At 43.3% G+C, this 19,491-nt stretch overlaps 1 protein-coding gene across 2 annotated transcripts in view; it reads right to left on the bottom strand.

The window, feature by feature from the left end:
* col5a1 (procollagen, type V, alpha 1) overlaps positions 1 to 19,491 on the bottom strand; it is a 66,860-nt gene that overhangs the window by 25,857 nt on the left and 21,512 nt on the right. For both annotated transcript variants that reach the window (XM_086096522.1, XM_086096523.1), the window contains exons 5-13: positions 11,292 to 11,423; positions 8,319 to 8,426; positions 7,861 to 8,253; positions 7,708 to 7,796; positions 6,837 to 7,521; positions 6,480 to 6,536; positions 3,904 to 3,945; positions 3,473 to 3,535; positions 2,826 to 2,900 (exon numbers count right to left, since the gene is read on the bottom strand). In XM_086096522.1, coding sequence (XP_085952648.1) covers positions 2,826 to 2,900; positions 3,473 to 3,535; positions 3,904 to 3,945; positions 6,480 to 6,536; positions 6,837 to 7,521; positions 7,708 to 7,796; positions 7,861 to 8,253; positions 8,319 to 8,426; positions 11,292 to 11,423 — 1,644 coding nt within the window. The remainder of the gene's footprint in view (positions 1 to 2,825; positions 2,901 to 3,472; positions 3,536 to 3,903; positions 3,946 to 6,479; positions 6,537 to 6,836; positions 7,522 to 7,707; positions 7,797 to 7,860; positions 8,254 to 8,318; positions 8,427 to 11,291; positions 11,424 to 19,491) is intronic.

Genomic DNA, 19,491 nt, shown 5'->3' with positions numbered 1-19,491 from the left:
AGATTGGCCAGCGACCAGTCCAGGGCACGCACCGCTTCTCTCGCCAGATGTTATTGTTGAGCAACTTTCATAATCCAAATCACATACGTTAGCCCCATTGACGACTGACTGTAGGTGTCATTGTAAGTGTAAATAGATGTTTGTCAACATGCACACTACAAATCAGTTGGCGACCAGTCCAGAGTGTGCCCCACTTCTCTCACCAAAAATCACCTGTAGTTATCTGAAGACTCTTCATTTATCCATAGATCCGAATGCAAATGTTAAAATGGTTATCTGTCTCTATGTGGCCTGAAATTGGCCAGCGACCAGTCAAGGGCATGCACCGCTTCTCTCGCCAAATGGAATTCTCAGGTGACTGAATTACTAAATTACTCTGGCTACTTTTCATAAAGGTGTTAGTTTTGTTGAAGACTAAATTGTCCAGGTGCGAATGCTTTCTTTCTTAGTGTCTGTATGTGCCATGTTATTGGCTGGCGACCTGTCACTTATCCAAAAGTGTGAATATAAAAGTGAATGGTTATTTGTCTCTATGTTGAGCAAGATTGACCGGCGACCAGTCAAGGGTGTATCCCACTTTTTGACTTCCTTCCATATTCCACAAACAGGCGTGTTAGGTTTACTGAAGTTTGTAAATTGCCCATAGGTGTGAATTTAAAATGGTTCTGTCTCTGTGTGGCCAGCGACCAGTCCTGGGTGTACCCCGCCTGTCTCTCCAAAAAGTCAGCTGCGATAGGCTCCAGCTCACCCGCCACCCGAATGAGGACAAAGGCGAAGAAAATGGATGGAAGGATATTTTCCATCACACCATCAGCAGCGGTGCGCCCAGGGCCGTTTCCACAAATGCTACACCTGCCCCCCGGTGGTCACAAGGCAATATTGCACCACACAGGAATATTCCAGGAACCCATTTTTAGGATCCTGTGGTGTGGGGTGCGTTTAGTAAAGTAAAATGAATTATAAATCTAAATATAAGTAAATAAAATATAATAATAATAATAATAATAGAAATAACAAAACTCCGGGTTTTCAAGGTCAATTTTTGTCCCATGAGTCATGATGATTAATTACATTTATATTCGACTGCCATTTTACTGCCTCGATGCCGCCACAGTGATTCATATTTTAATTCATTAGATCATTTTCCCCCCGAAATTAACGCAATATTCCAAAACGTAATAAACAATCTGCAAATTAATTTCGCGGGACCCCTCGGTCCAAGGTCAGGAAACCGTAGTCCAAGATGACATCACACAATGTCAATTGCCTCATTAATGAGGAGTTTTTCAAATATGCATATATCAAGAGGCGTCATACGGGCAGCTGAAAGCAATGGTGACTCATTCCGTCTCTCACCACCAATTCCGGCATTTGTTGGAATTTCACGTGGCTTTCATTAGCTGCTTAGCCCAATCATAAAATTAATGGGCTTGCTTTACCTTCACATATGTCATGTGTTTTATTCTCCAAATCACAAATGCAAATGAACTCAATGTGCTGAAATTTTTTTTTTTTTCTTTTTTCCAGGGAATCATTTTTCCAGCAGAATGACAGACTTCCTGTCCAGACGCCGTTCACGAAGTAACTTCACATCTGGGAAACTCATCAGAGACGGTGAGAAGAAAGCTAACTTGACAGCTTCTGGGTCATCTTGACATGATTCAATATTTGACTCATTTAAATGAATGACTGTTCCCTCCCCACTTTAACTAATTTAATGGGGAACGATCGGCAATTTATTTTCCCATCCCCCCCCCCCCCGTTTTTGATCATAATTCAATTCAACATAAAATTACAATGCTAATCTATTCGGTACACATTGGCGTTCTTCTGAGTCAGATTAACCCGATTCTATTTCTTGATATCTTTAGCAATATAAAGGGCAATTGGGTAACCAACAGAATGATGCAATGTCCTTGATGCAACGCTGCATTTCAGGGTCATTTTGACCCGATTCCGTACTTTACCCCAGAAAATGCTTAATTGATTTTAACGTGTACAACTGGGTACAGATAAAAATCTAATGTTTTTGATAATACACATGAACATATATTTAATATTCTGAACATATCGTTTTTCTTCTGGGTCATTTTGACCCAATTCAAAGTCTCTACATGAATCATTGACATATTTTATTTGCTTCATATTTTAAATAATTTAGTGAGGGTTACCTGGTTAGCTAAATTAACATGATAATAATGAACTGTCAATGTCGTACACATCTCTGTACTTCTGGGTCATTTTGACCCGATTCGTAGTTTAGCGGCTCAAGCTGATTTTGCCTGACAACATTTTGATTTATTTTTGCTAATTTAACGGGGACGAGTGAGTAAAATGACCATTGAATATTTTCACTGCCATGTTCACATGCTCTATGCATCTGGGTCTGGGAAAATATGAGGAAAAAATACAGATCAATATTCTGAATGATTTTTTTTTCGCTCTGTGCCCATTTTATGAGTTTCGGGTCATTTTGACCCGAGGCTCTTATATAATAAAATATATGGCTGTCTGTTTAAATAGTTGACAAACAAACCAGAAGTGACACATTCGATTCTATTTTATAATCAGTGTCATATTTGGAATTAAGCCTGGGGTGATGTAGTTACAATAAACACCACTAGAGGCTGCTAAAGCACAAGTTGTTTTTAAAACATTACAAACAAAACAATAGGAAATGATAGGTTCCAATATATAATCATTCTATTATGGCGCGCGCATAAAACCAGAAGTGTAAAGCAATTAATCACACTTGAAAAGGAGGGAATGTCCCAACAGTGCCGTACACATTTATTTAACATAACCTTGTCTTGTGGTTTACTTACAGGCAGCATCAGGACAGTGCCAGGAGGACCTGGTAGACCATCAGCACCAGGAAGACCAGAACGACCCGGAAGACCCTGAGAGGTGACAACAATTTATGTAAACACACCCACAAAAGAAGCTCATCTTAGTGGAGTAAAAACCTGCTAAATATATATAATAGTAATAAAATTGAACTAAGACGGAATATTAAAATCAAGGCAAATTATGAGTGTTCATCGCTTGTTTTTAAGAAATCTTACCAAGTTGAAATTTGCTCTACTATTGGCAGATAATATGTTTTACAGTAAGGTAATATTCCTCATGTCAATGCTTCTACTCTATATGGATTTCTCCTTCTTCTTTTTTTGCCTTGTGGATAGCTAGATCTATTTAGCTATCCAGCTATCTTTCTATCTAGATACTCATACTGTATTAGATAGATGTTACTTTTTCTGCCATGACAGTCAAATAAATGACAATTTCCCCTTTTATTAGCGGATAATTTTGCTTAAAGTGAGTAAAATATTCCTCATGTCATCGCATCTTGTTTATTAAGCCCAGTTTGTGCAGTGCAGTGTGGCTGGCTATCTAGCTCGCTAGCTAGCTAGATAGCAAACATTTCTTCCCTTAAAATCTTAATGCAGTTTTTGCACTGTACGATACTCACCCTCTCGCCGGTATCTCCAGCAATGCCTGGTGAGCCGGAGGCACCCAGAGGTCCGGGAAGACCCTAATTTATAAGCACATAAAGATGACATTGAACTCTCACATGTACAGGCATAAAGTGTTTGGGGTTTTTTTTCATTTGAAAAGTGGTCACACATGTGGGGGTAAAGCAACTTCCATCAGGGGGCGCTCTTTATATGTGTATGGCTTGAATTAGGACTGCCTGTTTAAAGGGGGTAGAAAAAACTCAATAATGGACATCTGGGCAAGTCCGTATCTCATCTGGGAAAGCGACCGCTCCCATTTTGAATGGGGAAATCAAGCCATGTTTTCTAACATAAACAGGCCGTGCCGGGGAGAGAAAGGCAAGCAGGGCCAACAATCAAAAAGAACAAGACATGCCGAGGACAATGTTCAGGCGGCTTGACTTACCGCGGGGCCCTCAGGCCCAGGCGGACCCTCCATCAGCATTCCCTGCAAGGCACACAGAACATGAATCGTGAGGGGGGGGGGGGGGGGGGGCGTGTTTTAAAAAATTAATTAAAACGACAAGGTCAAGCCTTAACGCGCATTCCTGCCTGTCATTCCGTCACTTGAGCCGGTGATTAATCTGCGCAAAGAAAAAGCCCTGAAGTGCTGCTCAATGCATGGCGCACCATGTCGCGCACCACCACAGATGATTTATTTGAGAGACAGCATGTACGCGCATGCAACAGCAAAAATGTCAGGTTGACTCCAAAAATGTGTTTGTGGGGGGGGGGGGGCATTTTGTGTGTATTCAAACTAGAATTTGTAGCGCAGGAATCCCCCCTGGGTGCGCTCTCAAGGGAGGGTGTGCGAATTGAATGTGTGTTGATTGTCAGATTAGGATTTTGACCAAGATTTTGCTTTGACCTTTTAAGCGGGTGTGCACAGGGCATAGAGGGGTGTGCCAACTTGTGTAAATTTATGTTGAAAGGGGTACGCGTCTTAAAAAAAACTGGGGGGGAAAAGATTACAATGCATCACTCTGTGAATCTTGTGCGTGCTACAGAGGGGTGCACCACCTGTTAATTGGATGTTGAGAAAAGGGGCACATGGTTTAAAAGGTTTAGGGGGAGACGAGCAAAATTTGAGAAGGGGGTGCACCGACTCTTTTGGGATGTTGTAGGAAAATGTTTGGGGGGGAAATACTGTTGTAGACTACCACGATGTGTGAGGGGTGCGCCAACTTCATGAGGACGTTTTGATTGGATACAAATTTGGGGGGGAAAGACTTGTCGAGAGCACACAGTAAATGTGCATGGGGTGAGAGTTTGGTAAAAATGCTGTTGGGGGTGTACATGGAGTAAATTTTGTGGAAAAGACAGCTGAAGACAACCACAATTGGTATCAGGATGTTGAAAACATTTGGAAAAAGACGTGTACGTGATACGTGGTGTTATGCCAACTCTTATCAGAATGTAGTTGGAATTTGTGCTTGGAAAAAAAAAAATTCGGGGAAAAATGGTGCGCTGGCCCCACCAAAAAAAAAAAAAAAAGAGGAAAAAAAAGAAAAGCCTCTGAGGCTACTATAAATCAAGTGAATCCCGTCGGGACGCAATTCTGTGACCTCAGCGGTTCTCCAGGCTGGCCGCCGCCCCTCCGAGTGTTTACCTCACAGAATTGCTCCGAGTGGTCGCTGATGAGAAGTCGCACGTTTGTCTGTGCGTGTGTGCGCAATGGGAAAAGCGACGACATCTGTCTATTGTCTGCAAGGCCAAGACGCTAAAACACCGTATAAATACAAAAAAAACGCTCCGTCACGCCGCAGTGTATACTCATTGACATTTGTTTTCGGAGCGAGGCAGCTTCGGTTCTGAGCAAAAAAAAGCTCGGCGGGTTCTCGCCACTGCGCTCTGCCAGTGTTTAGGCGCAGCCCGCTCCGTGTTTACACTGGACTGATGAGCCCCACATGGCTCTTCTCCAAACGTTTACATTGACGTCCCGGTGACCACGGCGCTACGTTCGCCAGCAGTGTCTGCAGGGAGTGCATACAGATGGCCGCAAAAGACCGTGGGAGTATGGCGAAATGGATCCATCGCAACTGGACTTGTTCTGGTTCTGGTGTTCTGGAGTGTGTTATGCCCCTCATACGAGCCGCCGCAACAGTCCGGTTGCGATTGATTCAGTGCCCTCGGAGTGAAATGACTTTGACGAATAGGAATATTTACAAGCTTATATGCAAATCAGTCTTGAGTAAATCTCGAGTCTTAACCGTCAAGTCTCAAGCAGTTCTGTCTTGCGCATGGAAAAGTCAAGTCACAGGTTAAGTCAAGTCAAGCCCTGTGGTACGTTAAGTCTCCTTATTGATGCAGTTTTACCTCCAGTATCTGGTCTTCATAAAAACATAAGACCAATGGATGATCCTGAATTGATATATAAACACCTCATAATGTCTCATGTCAAGAGCTGAGTCTTTAACATCCAAGCCTGGGTTCAAGTCTCAACTCAAGCGTTTTCATATTGGTTCGTACACATTGAGTCAATCAATCAAGTCGACTCAAGTCCAAGTCACAAAGTTGCCTGAATCTGATTCAACGAAAGTTAAATGCTCGGACCCGAGCTGGAGCCAATTTAACGGAGCTTCTCTTTCTTTATTGGTTTGTTGCAATTGTCGTGTCTTTTCAGTTGCAAACCTTGCATGTTGCCGTTTACTTTTTGTTCGAATTGATCAAAAAATCCAAATGCAATTATCTCTGTGATGTTTCAAATGGTTGCGTTTGCCCTCCACATCTTAGCATCGGAGGTTTGCGGGTGGTACAACAATAAAAAAAATATTTTCATTCAAAAACCAAACAAATGGCACCCAATCTTAAATCTCGAAAAATGCTGATTTTCAATTTCAGACTTGCCGAAGTCCTGCACTTAAGTCAAGTCGGGTCTCATGAACACCCAGTCAGTCAAACCGAGCCTTTCACAAGTTTTTGTCTGACTTGAGTCAAGTCATGTGGTTGGAGTCCCCCACCTTTTGCGTGGTGAATACTCACGGGCTCAATGACAGCAGCTTCTCCCTTCTGTCCCTTCTCACCGCGGACGCCATCGACCTGCAACCAAACATTCGCCACGTCAGCTTTCTCGTCTTCCCTCATGTGTTTTTCTTTCCCTCTTAAGCTTAAAAGTTATCATTCTCTTCCTTTGTGCTGAATTGCTTGCTAAAAAACAAAATGTCCACTACTTGTTTGGTCCGTAACTAGCTCTACTACCGTTCTCCTCTAGTAGCTTTCTCTTGCCTTTCACGTTAGCTTTCCTGTCAAACTTTACCCCCCCCCCACTCCATCCCAACTGTTAATTTCTTCATCTCTCTTCCACGCCCCCGTTTGCAATCGCATCCCATCTTTTCTCACCTGTCCGTAATACTCGTTGGTCTCGGCGGGAAGCACTTTGGAACCTTTGTCTTGGTAATCCAGATCATCGTAGTTGTCATCATAAATACTCAGATCCAAATCGTCGTAGTTATTGATGTGCTCCTGCTTGAAGGTGTCCAGGTCCGTGTAGTCCCCCTCAATGCCCGCGCCGGTTCCAGTGGCGATAGAACCACCGGCTCCGGTTCCGGCACTGGCCGACCCACCGCCAACTGTGGAAGAGCCTCCAGCTGACGCGGAACCACCTCCGACCGAAACGGAACCGCCGCCGAGGGTGATGGTGGAGCTGCCTCCACCGCCACCTCGAGTGATGGTGGTACTGCTGCTTCCGTCACCGCCGCCCAGTTTGATGGTGCCACCGCTGCTACCTCCTCCAAGACCGAGGTCGATGGTGCTACTGCTGCTTCCGCCGCCCAGGTCGATGGTCCCACTGCTGCTGCTTCCGCCGCCTAGCCTGATGGTGCTGCTACTTCCGCCACCAAGGTCAATGGTACTGCTGCTGCCGCCACCCAGGTTGATGGTGCCGCCGCCAAGGCCGAGGCCGAGGTCGACGGCGCTGCTGCCGCCACCGCCCAGGTTGATGGTGCTGCTGCTACTGCTGCTGCTGCTTCCGCCACCACCCAGATGAATGGCGCTGCTACCGCCGCCACCGAGGTGAACTGTACGGCTGGGATTTTCGCACAGGTGAGAGTAGGTAAGCACAAGCCTTAAATTGCATCAATCAAGCCAGTCAAGTTAATACCAATTTAAAGTCAGTGTCCAGTCTTGGCTGAATTTAACCCAAGCAAGTCACAAGTCCTAAAATTGGTGACTTCAATCTGATTGGAGTGATGCCATGTGAGTGCCCCCCTACCTGCTGCTGCCGCCTCCAGTGGTTGCGTGGCTGTCCACGCCATAGTCCCCATCGCCGTAGTCGCCGTAGTCGCCATAGGAAGTTCCAAGCTAGGAACAACCAAAGTTATTAACCCGAGAATTGCTATCATACACTTCCAAGTGATTCACCTACTGTAGTTTTATTAAGGGTGATTGAGGATCCACCGCCGCCACCGCCGCTGATAACCCGGGTTTCCACTGCACTTCCTGCACCCAAGTCAATCTTTCCCTTCGTTAAGTCCAGTTGCCCGCCGGTGCCGGTGCCGGTGATAGTGATGCGCTGAGAGCGGTCGCCATCAGGCGCCGGCGTCAGCTCGTCGTAGTAGTTCTCGTAGTTCCCATAGTTGTCGTAACCGTCGTAAGCCCCGGCGCCGTCCGTGGCAGTCGCAGAAGAGCTGCTAGACGACGAACCCGGGCTGGAAGGTGAGCTGGAACTGGAAGACGAAGTGATGACCACTTTTCCACCCGCGCCGGTGCCTCGCGCGACTTCCTCCACTTTGGACGCCAGGCTGCCTCCGCCCGTCACCTGTAACGCAGCGCAGATATGTTGCGGCACAACGTATTTCAGCAATCCGTTAAGTGGTCGACTACCTTGACTTCCTTAGTTGTCTCCTCTGCATCAGAAGTTGACTCGGGAGGCTTTCCGTCCATGTCCTCGTAGTAAGGGTACTCATAATAGTAGCTGTCCTCCTCTGTGTTCTAGAGAATAAACAGGGACGATGAGAGATTATTTATAAAGTGCTCCAGAGGTGACAAATCCAGGTCCAGAAAGTAAAAACCCTGCCACAGTTTGGCTTTAGTCGCAGGTGCTAGCTAACTAGCTAGCACGTGTTAAAGTAGACAATATTAAGTATTGTACTCTTTGCGTGTTCAATTAACTGAATGGTGAGATCCTGGTGAAGAAGTCCCTTTGCAAAGGTATTTATTAATTACCAGAAGCTTCTGAGGACAAAAAGCTGATGACACTGAAGCCGTGTTCTATCAGGTTGTCTGTCTCTCCAACGTGGTGCATCAATACTTATTCAAAATAGTGGACCAGACACATACACTCCCTTATTTTCTCAGGAGTGTGAGACACATAAAAATGCTATTCATTTAGCCATACTGAGTTAACTAAATCTAAAACGGCTAAAATATAAATTAAAACTGAAAAACAATGTTAATAACTTAACACACGCTAGCTAGCTCCATAGCAGGTAAACGAGCACCATGGGAGCTAGCTAGCTAGCGCCTGGGGCTAAAGCCAAACTTTGGCAGGGTTTTTACTTTCTGGACCTAGATTTGCCACCCATGGAATAGCTAATCTAAGATAAAATAAACTATGATCAGAGGTGGCAAGTCCAGGTCAAGAAAGTAAAAACGCTGTCATAGTTTGGCTTTAGCCTCAGGTGCTAGCTCACTAGCTAGCTCCCATGATGCTCATTTACTGCGAGGGAGCTATCTAGCTAGCATCAATGGCTAAAGATAAACTGTGGCAGGGTTTTTACTTTCTGGACCTGGATTTGCAACCTCCTAAGCACTCAAATCCTAAACCTTTTTTTTTTTATGCTCTTCCTTTGATGCTCTGCAATACCACAAGATAGTGCCAAATCCCTTGTAAAGTAGTAATTGGTGTCAAGGAAGTGCAGTGAACTCCCCCACTATATCATTATTTGTGTGCCATGGATTCTTTTTTTAACAGTATACACTACAGGCACGTCTGAATTTAGCGTTGAGAAAATATAGTTCCACGTTGTGCTGCAATATGCCAGGCAGCACTGAAATCTACTGGAAGAGATGCCGAGTAATTGAGAAAACTAGTAGAGGCCGAGAAATTCCCCAACTTATCTCCTGTTAATGGTCGTTGCTCCCACAGAGCATTCATTATATGTTAGCATTAAGATAGCAGACTTTCATTAGCCAGAATTGCTTAAGTGTGTTTTAATGAGTTTAAATGTGTTCTTGTGGGAAGTGTAATTTTAAAAATAAATAAATAAGGATAACACGATCTTTGTCGCAGATTTAACCCTGCGACAACCGGGAGGCTAACATTTTTGTGCTTCATGGTTGTAAGTGGAATTTCCAATGCAATGTTTTGTATAATGAGATCATCTTTTAAACTATATTTTTGAAAGTAATGTTGGGTAAGATAGGTTTGAAATTTGCTGTATGTTTAAAAGTATACTCTGACCTTTATTATAAATAATATAGGCAATCCTTTGTAAATAGCAGAGATTTATGTTATAGGCGCGCCATTAATCAAAACGCAGGAATGTCTACAAGTTGTAAAAAGCTCAGCTCAATGCCGCTGTTCCAACTTGTTACCCCCTTGAATGATGAATGACTTTTCTGCCTTTTTTTTTTTTTTTTTTTTGGAGTGAACATGTTACACTTACAGGTCAAGTTCAAGTTCTTCTTATAACACCTCGCAAGGTTATGGTTGATTAGTGGCACGTATTTAGGCAGGAATTCAGCTTTGGAAAGGCACCATTCATCATCATCGTCATCATCATCATAGCCCAATATTTTGCCCAGTGTGATGGGCAATGAAATGAAATGTCTGATTGGGCTGCTCAAAACAGCTTTGCATTCAATTCAACCCAATAAGGTCGGAATATGGGGCTTCTTAAATTCGACTATATTACCTCGCATACCCAATTTATTGTTCTATTATTATTATTATTATTATTGTTATTGTTTGGATTAGATTTAAATTTCCTTTAGTCCCTCTATCTGTTTCTTGTTTTTAGACTTACTGGTTGTACTATACGATTACTATGTGTGACCATTTTAATTATGTTGAAGCTTCATTTAGTGCTTTGCCGCCCTCTTGTGGCATCTATCGGCAACTATAAACCATTGTGTAAGCAATCGCGGATGTTTTTTTTTATTTTTTATGGGTGGAACGTTGTTTGCAGAAAAGTCATTTTGGCGCCATCTTGTGGCCCCTTGTTTACAAGGAACTATGTTGGATTAGGCTGAGGAGCTTCATGTCGTGCTTTGTCGCCATCATGTGGCATCTATCGACAATTCAAAATCTTTTTGGCAGCCGTCAATTATGCACTAATTTTATTTTGGGAATCTCACTCACCTAGTTGCTGTTTTTGTGCTCAAGCCAAAGCCTTGTCTAACATAAAAGTATTGCTTTGGCGCCATTGTGTGGCATCTTGGTTCCAAGAACCTGTGCTGATATGAGTTTTTGAGCTCTGTGTTATGCTTTGCTTACATCTTATGACATCTATAAGCAATTATAAATCTTTTTTAGGGAGGAATAATAGGGGTTGTGCCTCTTGTCTTGTTTTAGTTTGTTTTGTTCGTTTTTGGCATCACTCTGAGTTGGAAGTAAGTCGCAAATGCAAATCATAAGTCAGCATTTAGTTCTTGAAGTCAAAACATGACTTATGACTTGCTGAACCCAAATAATGTTTCTTGAAATTTAATGGGGACTTTGGACTTGAACTTGGCTTGATTTTTGCCTCAGTTAACTTGCAACTTTAAGATCGACACTCGAGGCTCGCGGCAATGGGACTCCCTGGAAAACGAGACGATACAAGTCGAGTTTTATCGGAAATTGTGACCACTCACGTAGTCGTCGGCGTTGGGGTCCTGGTTCTGCGGTTGGTCTGGGACGGCCACCTCGCAGTCGGGGCTGTAGTGCTCGCAGTAGTCATAGGCGGCGCGGTGGTCTGCTACAATCATGAGCTGCTGGATGTCTCCCTGGAAACAGCGAGTTACAGGAAGTGAGCCAGACGGCAAGTCATGCATTGCAACAAACAAGGAGGGGGAGGGGGGGGGGGTTGAGGAACATCAACAAATAAGGACAAAGCGTAACATCTGCACACAAACGAGGTCAGGAACATTTTCAGAACGTTCATTTGCGCCTCAACGGTGACGGCGAAATGTTTGCGTGAGCAGACCTGCGGGAGTTGGACTGAGAGGAAATCGTTGGATGGACAGGGGGGGGGGGGGGGGGCGTTGCTGGCCAGTGGGCGGCAAAAGGGTTATTTTGGAAAGAAAAAAAATGCTGACAATTGTGGTGGGATTGATGCGAAGGCGCAAGCGCGAGAGAAGAGAAGAGAACGCGAAGGCTCCGCGGGATCCCCGGGCTACGTGGGGAGCTGGGTGTTGTGTGGGCCTGCTCCGAGTTTCAGAGTGTCAACGCACACACTGCATCGCTTCTGTCCAAACATGTTCTCATCGTACCTCCGATTGCAGTGATGTCATCACACATCATTCCAATACGGAATCAACTCAGCTCAAACAAACGGGGCTGAGAAAAAAAAAAAAAAAAAAAAAAAAAGAATAACGAGGCACAACTGTGGGAATGGACTCCCACGTTCGGTGTTTTTTATCAGGCCCCTCATCACAGACGCTGCCAGCTGCACGCTGCATAAACTGGACTTTAAAAAAAACAACAATGGAATGAGGAGTTTATGACTTAATTTTCTTTTGCTGTTTCTTAAGCCGAGTTTGAACAGCGCTCGCATCCCAAGAAGTGTCAGTTTGCAAAGTCGACACCGAGCACTAAAACCTTGTGATCCTTAATATAGTCCACAGAGTGGGAGGAAAACATTTTTTTTTTTTCCTGCTCCGTCCTTGGCTTATCGCTGTCGTTTACTTTGGGTGCGAGAAAACAAATCCCTACGACGCTTCCTCCCGAGACGGGAGGAATGAAGTAGCCCGAGAAACGGTCAAGTGAGCGCGTCTCTGTTTCGCAAAGGATTGAAAGTGTGTTCGGTCCTTGCGTCTGGCCGGGCGGGAGTCGCAGCTGCGCTCCGAGGGGACGATGGGGATCTCGGGGGCTCGGAATGAGCTCACACTTGATTTGGGAATAACGTTTGTGGCGCTGTCGACGTCAACGTGACCGCCGTACCCTGGCCTTTTTTGTTCCGCGAGGCGGTGGAAAATTGACGTATAAGGGATATGCGCTCTTTGGAATTTTTAAATCTTTCATAGAAGTATTGAATGTCATGAATTGGACTCATGAGCCGAGAATGGTTACTTCAAATCAAAATGGCAGACTTGCTGTGTCTTTGCAGGCAAAAAGGGTCTTGAGACTTTTTTTGTTGGTCGACTCGTGCTTAAACCGGCTTTGACCGAAGTTTAAACAGAAGTTGTAGTTCTCTGATGAGTCAGCAAAGTTTGCTACCATTTTCTGGCCACATAAAGTGACAAAAAGTGAATTTTCTTGCAATTTAGTGTCACACGTGTAAGTAGTAAATGGTTGAAATGGGGTGGAAATCTGACCAAATCTCTCGGATTAGGGCATTTCGGAAATCCTCAAAATAACCCTAAAGATCCTTCAAACCAAAGTAACCAGATCTTCTGTGTCTTTCCAGGAATAGGTTCTTGAGACTTTTTTTTTGTGGGTCTACTTAAAATAAACATCCCTACCAAACCAAATTGGCTGCTTCACACCAAAATGTGAGGCTTCCTGTGTATTTTCCCCCCAAAAATTTGGTGGGTCTACGTATGACAGACTTGCCTACCAAATGTCATGTTGCTAATTGAAAGTGGCTCTGACTTTGCTGACTTGTTAGCTGAGTGTCAATTCTGATCCTAATTAAGTCAAGTTCCGAGCCATTCTTTGACAACGCAACATAAAGCAGAGGCTGATCTTCTCTATTTCCCTTTTCTTGGAGCTTGATCAGCTCTATTTAAGCGCAACGTACGCAGCTGTTGTACAGATGTGACGCGCCGGCGGCCGGCGGTATGCTAATGCAACATTTCTGGTTGAAGCGCGTGCAATATAATTACACGTGTTTCTTAAGTCGCTAAAGTGCGATTGATCAAAAATGTCATGTTTACCCTGATTGATATGCAAAATAAAAGAGGGGGGGGGGAAATGGTTGTCGCAATCAAACCTCAAACCAAACTAATCCCCGTTGGGTCTGGTACGGTTCCGCTCAATCCAAGGTGGCGGCGGGAACGAGCTCTGCCGAAGGACGCAGCCAAACATCTGTCTCCCTGCCTGAACCCGACTCAAAACTATTCAGGATTGGCCGAGGTCTTTGGACTCGAGCCTTGCGGATTGCACTCCCATCGTTTGCGATTTTTTTTCTAAAAGATGTGTTGCAACATCGTCACCGCAGGCGCATAAAATGTGTAAAAGTGTTGACGTTTTAAGGGAGAGCTTGTCAAAGTGTAGTCCGCGGACCACCGGAACGCCGATGTTTAATTCTCGGGGTGGGAATCTTTGACTCTCACAATTCGATTTGATTTCCGATTTTTGGGTCTGCGATTCGATTCAGAATCGATTTTTGATTCAAAATGATTTGATTGACAATGATTTCTGCTTCAATTTATAGATGTGCAAAGAATCATCATAATCTACTCTCCAGTATGACTGATGCTATTTAGCGCGCTACTCACGGCACTTTTATCGCTCAAAAAAACGGTTATTCATACAAATCAGGAATGCATACCGAGAAGCATCGTAACATTACTCACCGGCATATGCTCTTTCTACGCTGCAAAAAAAACAACTTTTATTTATTTTTTCCCTCTACTCTCTAATGTGGCTACAACTTAACAGTGTATCAGAACCACACTGCCCCTCAGTGGCCAAATCGTGTACAACATGAATAAAGGCACACAAGGGCAAAACGGTATAGAATAATTTAGGTAAAATCGATTTGGGCATATTTAAAATCAATTCTGAATCGTACTAAATGAGAATCGCCATTCTTATGAAAATCGATGTTTTTTTTGGCACACCCCTATTTAATACTGTGGTTTTCGCAGAAGAATCGTATCACAAATTACACAGAACTCTGTATAAATAATGTTTCCTGGTAAAAACGATTGTAAGGGCAATTGTGCAGTCAGTCACGCGCAGCCGTGTCACTCTGTGTGCGGTGGACCTTTGATTATCTGTGTGTCAATAGCCTGTTTTTGTGCTAAGTGGTCCTTAAGCACTGCATTATCGCAATGGCGGCGTCCCCTTGCAGCAGGACCATTACGGGACGTCGTACTGGGAAAGCCAGCAATGGTTTGCTTGTTCCGCCTCACCTAGCAGCTTGATGAAGTTAAATCCTCAGGACAAACGTGGCTGGCGGTGCGCCTGTCCCCCCCCCTGGAGCAGGTCCCTGGGAGGTCCAAGCCTCCTGGCTTACGGTACATAAACAGAATATTTACACGTCTTGGCGGCGGGCAAGTTGGTAAACCCGAGCGTGGCGCAGATGGCAGCTCAGCTCGTTGGCCGTAAATCAGCACCCACACTTTTTAAAGTTTCTTGCATTTTCATCAGAGATTTTGATCCATTGATTGAGAAGTATTAAACGTATTTACATGTTTTTTTATAAAAAATTTTTTTATACGTTATTAAAACGTATTTATACGTTTTGGGGTTTGAATGGGTTAATGAGGGTTTTAGTTTTAGTCCGGTGAAAAATGTGTGTTGACGAAATGAGTTTTGCTTAGTTTTTGTTGACGAAATTGACACTAAATGCACAAGTATCGACTGTTGTTGTTCTTCCAGATAGCGTTTTGTTTCTGATTTGGTGCCATTTCTAATAAAAACATGTTGAGTACAGAGCGTGAGTACGTTTGCCACCTCTGTTAAGCACCCCATCACCTCCAACCCCCCCCCCCCCCCCCCCCCCCCGCTAAAGATCTTAATCCGCCATCTCTCTAGACCATATTCCCATTTCCTGCTCTTTTTTTGGGGGGGGGGGGAACCAGATCAGTTTGCCTCCTACACCAGACGGCGGTTGCGTGTTTGGTTTTTCCCAGAAAAAGTGCTGAGATGGAGGAGGACTTACTGAGGGAATAAAAGGGCGCAAACATCTGACTCGAGTTAGGGACCTCATCTTAATTGCTGGAACAAATATTCCCTTCCCCAAACCAAAAGTATGGAAAAGTGTGAGACATGGATGATCCGTTGAAGGACGATGGCCATGTTTTAGCGGCGCATACACAGCATGGCATGTTAGAAATGTATGTATGCACATTCAATATGTCAATGTGACATTAGGCTTAATTATATCAAACATGATGTAAATAAGGAACGGGAACGTTTCGTACACGATGATGTAAATGCATTAAATGTGGGGGCAAATCGGCGAGATGAAACTTAAACTTTTCCCAGGCACTCCTAATTACGTGCGTTCAGCTTTAAGTACAAAAACGGGGTTGCACGTTATTCTCCAGAGTTGCTTGGTAAAACCTGTGGAATCTTGTGGATGATGTCATGCCATGTGGTGGCCACTCCAGGACTGACCTCAGATGCAAGCTCATCACATTTTCCAAAGTTGGCAGCGAGCGCCTTTGTGTGCGTGCGCCTTCTGTTCACCGTAGCCCTGAACCTTAGCCTGAAGCTTGCGAGGTCCAAAGTTAGGACTAGGGCTAATTGTGGTCCACTGCACATTGTTTATCGGCCCACTTTTTAAAAAAAATATGGTGAATGTTGAAAGACATCTTTTTAGTTTTAGTTTTTATTTTTCCCAAATGTAAGAAAAAAAATATTTTTACTTTATTTTTATTATTTTAAAATATATCCAGTTTATATGTCAATATGTCACACTATTGTTTGTTTAAAAATTGTAAATTCTTTTTTTTTGTTACAATTTCTATTTTAATTTTATTTCATTGTAAAAAAGACATTACGTAAAAAAATGGTCATGCAAGATGGCATGTTTTTTTTAATTGATGTAACAACGAATAGATTTCCTGAATGTTTTTATTGTTGCCAAAACAATTAATTTTAAAGTCATAACAAAATGTCACAATATTTTAATGTTTTTTTAAGCATAAAAATGGATTTCCTTAAAATGTTCACATTCTATCATTTTATTTTTATTTAAATTGACTGTTACAATTTGTCATTGTTTTTTTGCATTATAAATGATAATAGATCACAAATTTCATGATTTTTAATCTTACAAGATGTCACCCAATTTTTAAAATGAAGATAACCACACAAATAGTAAGAACTTTTTCCTTGGTCAGGAAAAAAATGGAATTGTTTTTTGCAACTTTCCTAAACACAAGGCTTTGCACAATCCCTCCTTTTGTACTGTATTTACAAATCCCATCTCTGTCTTTGAACGACACAAGCGCGGCGGAAGCAAGGCAAAGCCACCAAGACGGCACTTATGGACGTTTGTCCCGCTGACCAGGACAAGCACTTGAGAGAAAACCAAACCACAAACCAGAGCTTGAGGCTTTCGGGTAAGTAGCACTGTTTCACAACTGCCTGACCGCCACTCAGTGTACATTTACAATAAGTACATGGAGATTCGTGCACAGAACATGCTGAAGGAGCAAATATTTCAGCAAGAAAACAACTTAAACATTTATTGCAAATGTTTTAACAGAAGATGTCCGTTAAAAATTTGCAATGCATTTTTTATATCATTTTTAAGAATGTGCATATTTACATACGGGAACCCATAAAACTTTAATTATACAGTAAACCAACTAAAAGCTCTCATTTATCATCATCACAATCAATCTAACATCCATGCTTTTTTTTTTTATTATTAATGTTAATATTACATTGCTGAAATTCTATTAATTTTTCAAGAAAATTGTATGTTTTCACTTGTTAAATATGATTTTATTCCCTCGAAACATTGACTTTAATATCACAACATTATGGCTTTACCTGGGAAAAATACAGTACGAAAGAAGCACTCTCGCGAGATTACAAATTTTTCACGAGTTTTCAATTCCTATTTTAAGGCTCGACCTGCTATTTATTTTTTTAATTGGAATTAACAGCAGGACCTTGCAAAAAATCTCTCTACTTGGCCCCCAAATATTTGAGAACCTCCAACCTAAATACTCCTGAAAGAACATTTGGGAGAGTTCAACTTGTTTCTACACGTGATTATTCTGGCTCGACTGCGTGAAACCCAGCACGCTTGGTGTAAGTACTCCGACGAAAAAAAACGTGATCAGACTAAACGGCGACGGGGTGAAGGGAGCAAAGGGAGAACGGAACGGTTTGGAAAGTATGCCGCGTAGTTTTCCATTTTCTCCCAGCGTCTTGTCTGTCCCGCCTGCAAACTGGCAGACGAGCAGCGGGGGAGGCTTTTAAAGCAGAAAAAAAGAAACCCCAAAACACATATCACCCTGTTCCCACGGTAACAACCGGCAGTCGAGCTTGCCGATAGCCCAGGTCGGATTTGGAATGGTTTGAGAATGGCGTCACTCTTAATAAAACAACTGCAGCCCACTTTTGGGCCTTCCTGGGTAATTACGCCTCATTAAAAGACTAGGAAATGCCACCACTTGATCCGAGTCAGCTGTACGTGGGTGTCCATTCCAGTCCACGGAATTAAATCCAGTTAAAACCAACATGGGGGGGTCCTCAATTTACAACCGATTTCTGTTCCTGCAACAGTGAAATGTCATGATGACCTATAACCTTCACAGGTGAGCATCATTTGACTGTCTCTAAACTTTCGAAAGCATATATTCAACTTTCATCCACGTTACTTCCCAACGCCGTCCACTTTACTGCCTTTCTGTGACTCCTCCAGTCTCTGTGTATTGCAGTTGCCAACCACCTAATGACACTACAATCATAAAATATTTTTGATGTTATCTTCCATATTCAATGACAATTTCCAGATAAAATGACCCACGGTGACAGAAGCCAACGTATCTCACCAAGCAGCCTCTATAATGATACGGTTCGAATGTGCGATCACGATGTCCAAAAGTGTGAATTGTGGGGCTGTGCACCAATCAGTGGCAACTCGAATTGATATCGAATTGACCATTAAAAAAAAATTCCCATTCGAGTTCACGTGCGTGAAAGCAAACGTGCACGCTACATTTGAGCGGAGGCCCAGAATTAATTATGGGAGTTAGCTAACGACCCCTGGCTGCACAAATGGGAATATTTGTCCTGCTAACTCCTCGTTGAGGGCCGGCTTAATGCCATACTAGCAACAAACAAAAAAGGCGTTTTCAACTTTGGACGTCGGACCTGAGAGATGAACGAGCTCAGCGCTAGCTAGAATGCGGATGAGCAGCAACGTAGATGGATTTAAAATTGTAGCAAAGTGGAAAAAACACACCGGCCGGTATGCGCTAAACTCCAATCCGTTGGAACGAGATAAGTGGAGATGGCTTTGCACATTATGTAACATTATGATCAAAATAAAGCGCTATACAGTATAAGCACACTCCATTTGCCGTTTTATCAAATGTGATTTTTTTCATTTGTTGAACTATGACGTGTCTTTCGGTAAAAATATATTGAGTAACCGATTGGAGTTGATTCGCTCATCCAGTGGCTAATGTCATTACGAATAGCTTGGGTGACCATACGTCGTCTTTTGGGAGGACAGAGCATTTTCTTACGTCCTGTTCGGGCGTCCGGGGGGTTTTATGAATTCATGGAAATGTCCGGTTGGCATTGCGTGACTAATAGGTGGTGAAGTACACGGTGTAACTGCGACCGGTACCACAATTTCAAGGCCGGGGCAAGTGTCCTCTTTTTTGGGCAATGGGAATATGGTCACCCGAGAATAGCGAATGCTCTAATGAACGGTTGTTCGTCTGTTCAGTATGTGCCCTCTGATTGGCTGGTGAACAGTGCAGGATTTGCCCTGCCTCTCATCCAAAGTCAGCTGGAATTGACTGGGATGAATAGATGAAATGATTACGTCCCATTGACCACGAAAAAAGATGTTCATATTAGTTTCACAGATTCGGACCATCGCTGTGTCAAATCTATTAGCGCCTTCATTCATTAGCGCTGCTTCCAACCACGTCGTTTGTTGCTTAACAAATGACCACTCGTCTGCAAGTCCATAACCCAACTGCCGGG

The sequence above is a fragment of the Leptonotus elevatus genome, chromosome 15 (assembly GCF_054856555.1).
Source record: "Leptonotus elevatus isolate MCC_2025b chromosome 15, RoL_Lele_1.0, whole genome shotgun sequence".
NCBI classification, from domain to species: Eukaryota; Metazoa; Chordata; class Actinopteri; order Syngnathiformes; family Syngnathidae; genus Leptonotus; species Leptonotus elevatus.
Note: the sequence above shows the minus strand (reverse complement) of the source record. Positions and strands in the feature narration are given on the sequence as shown.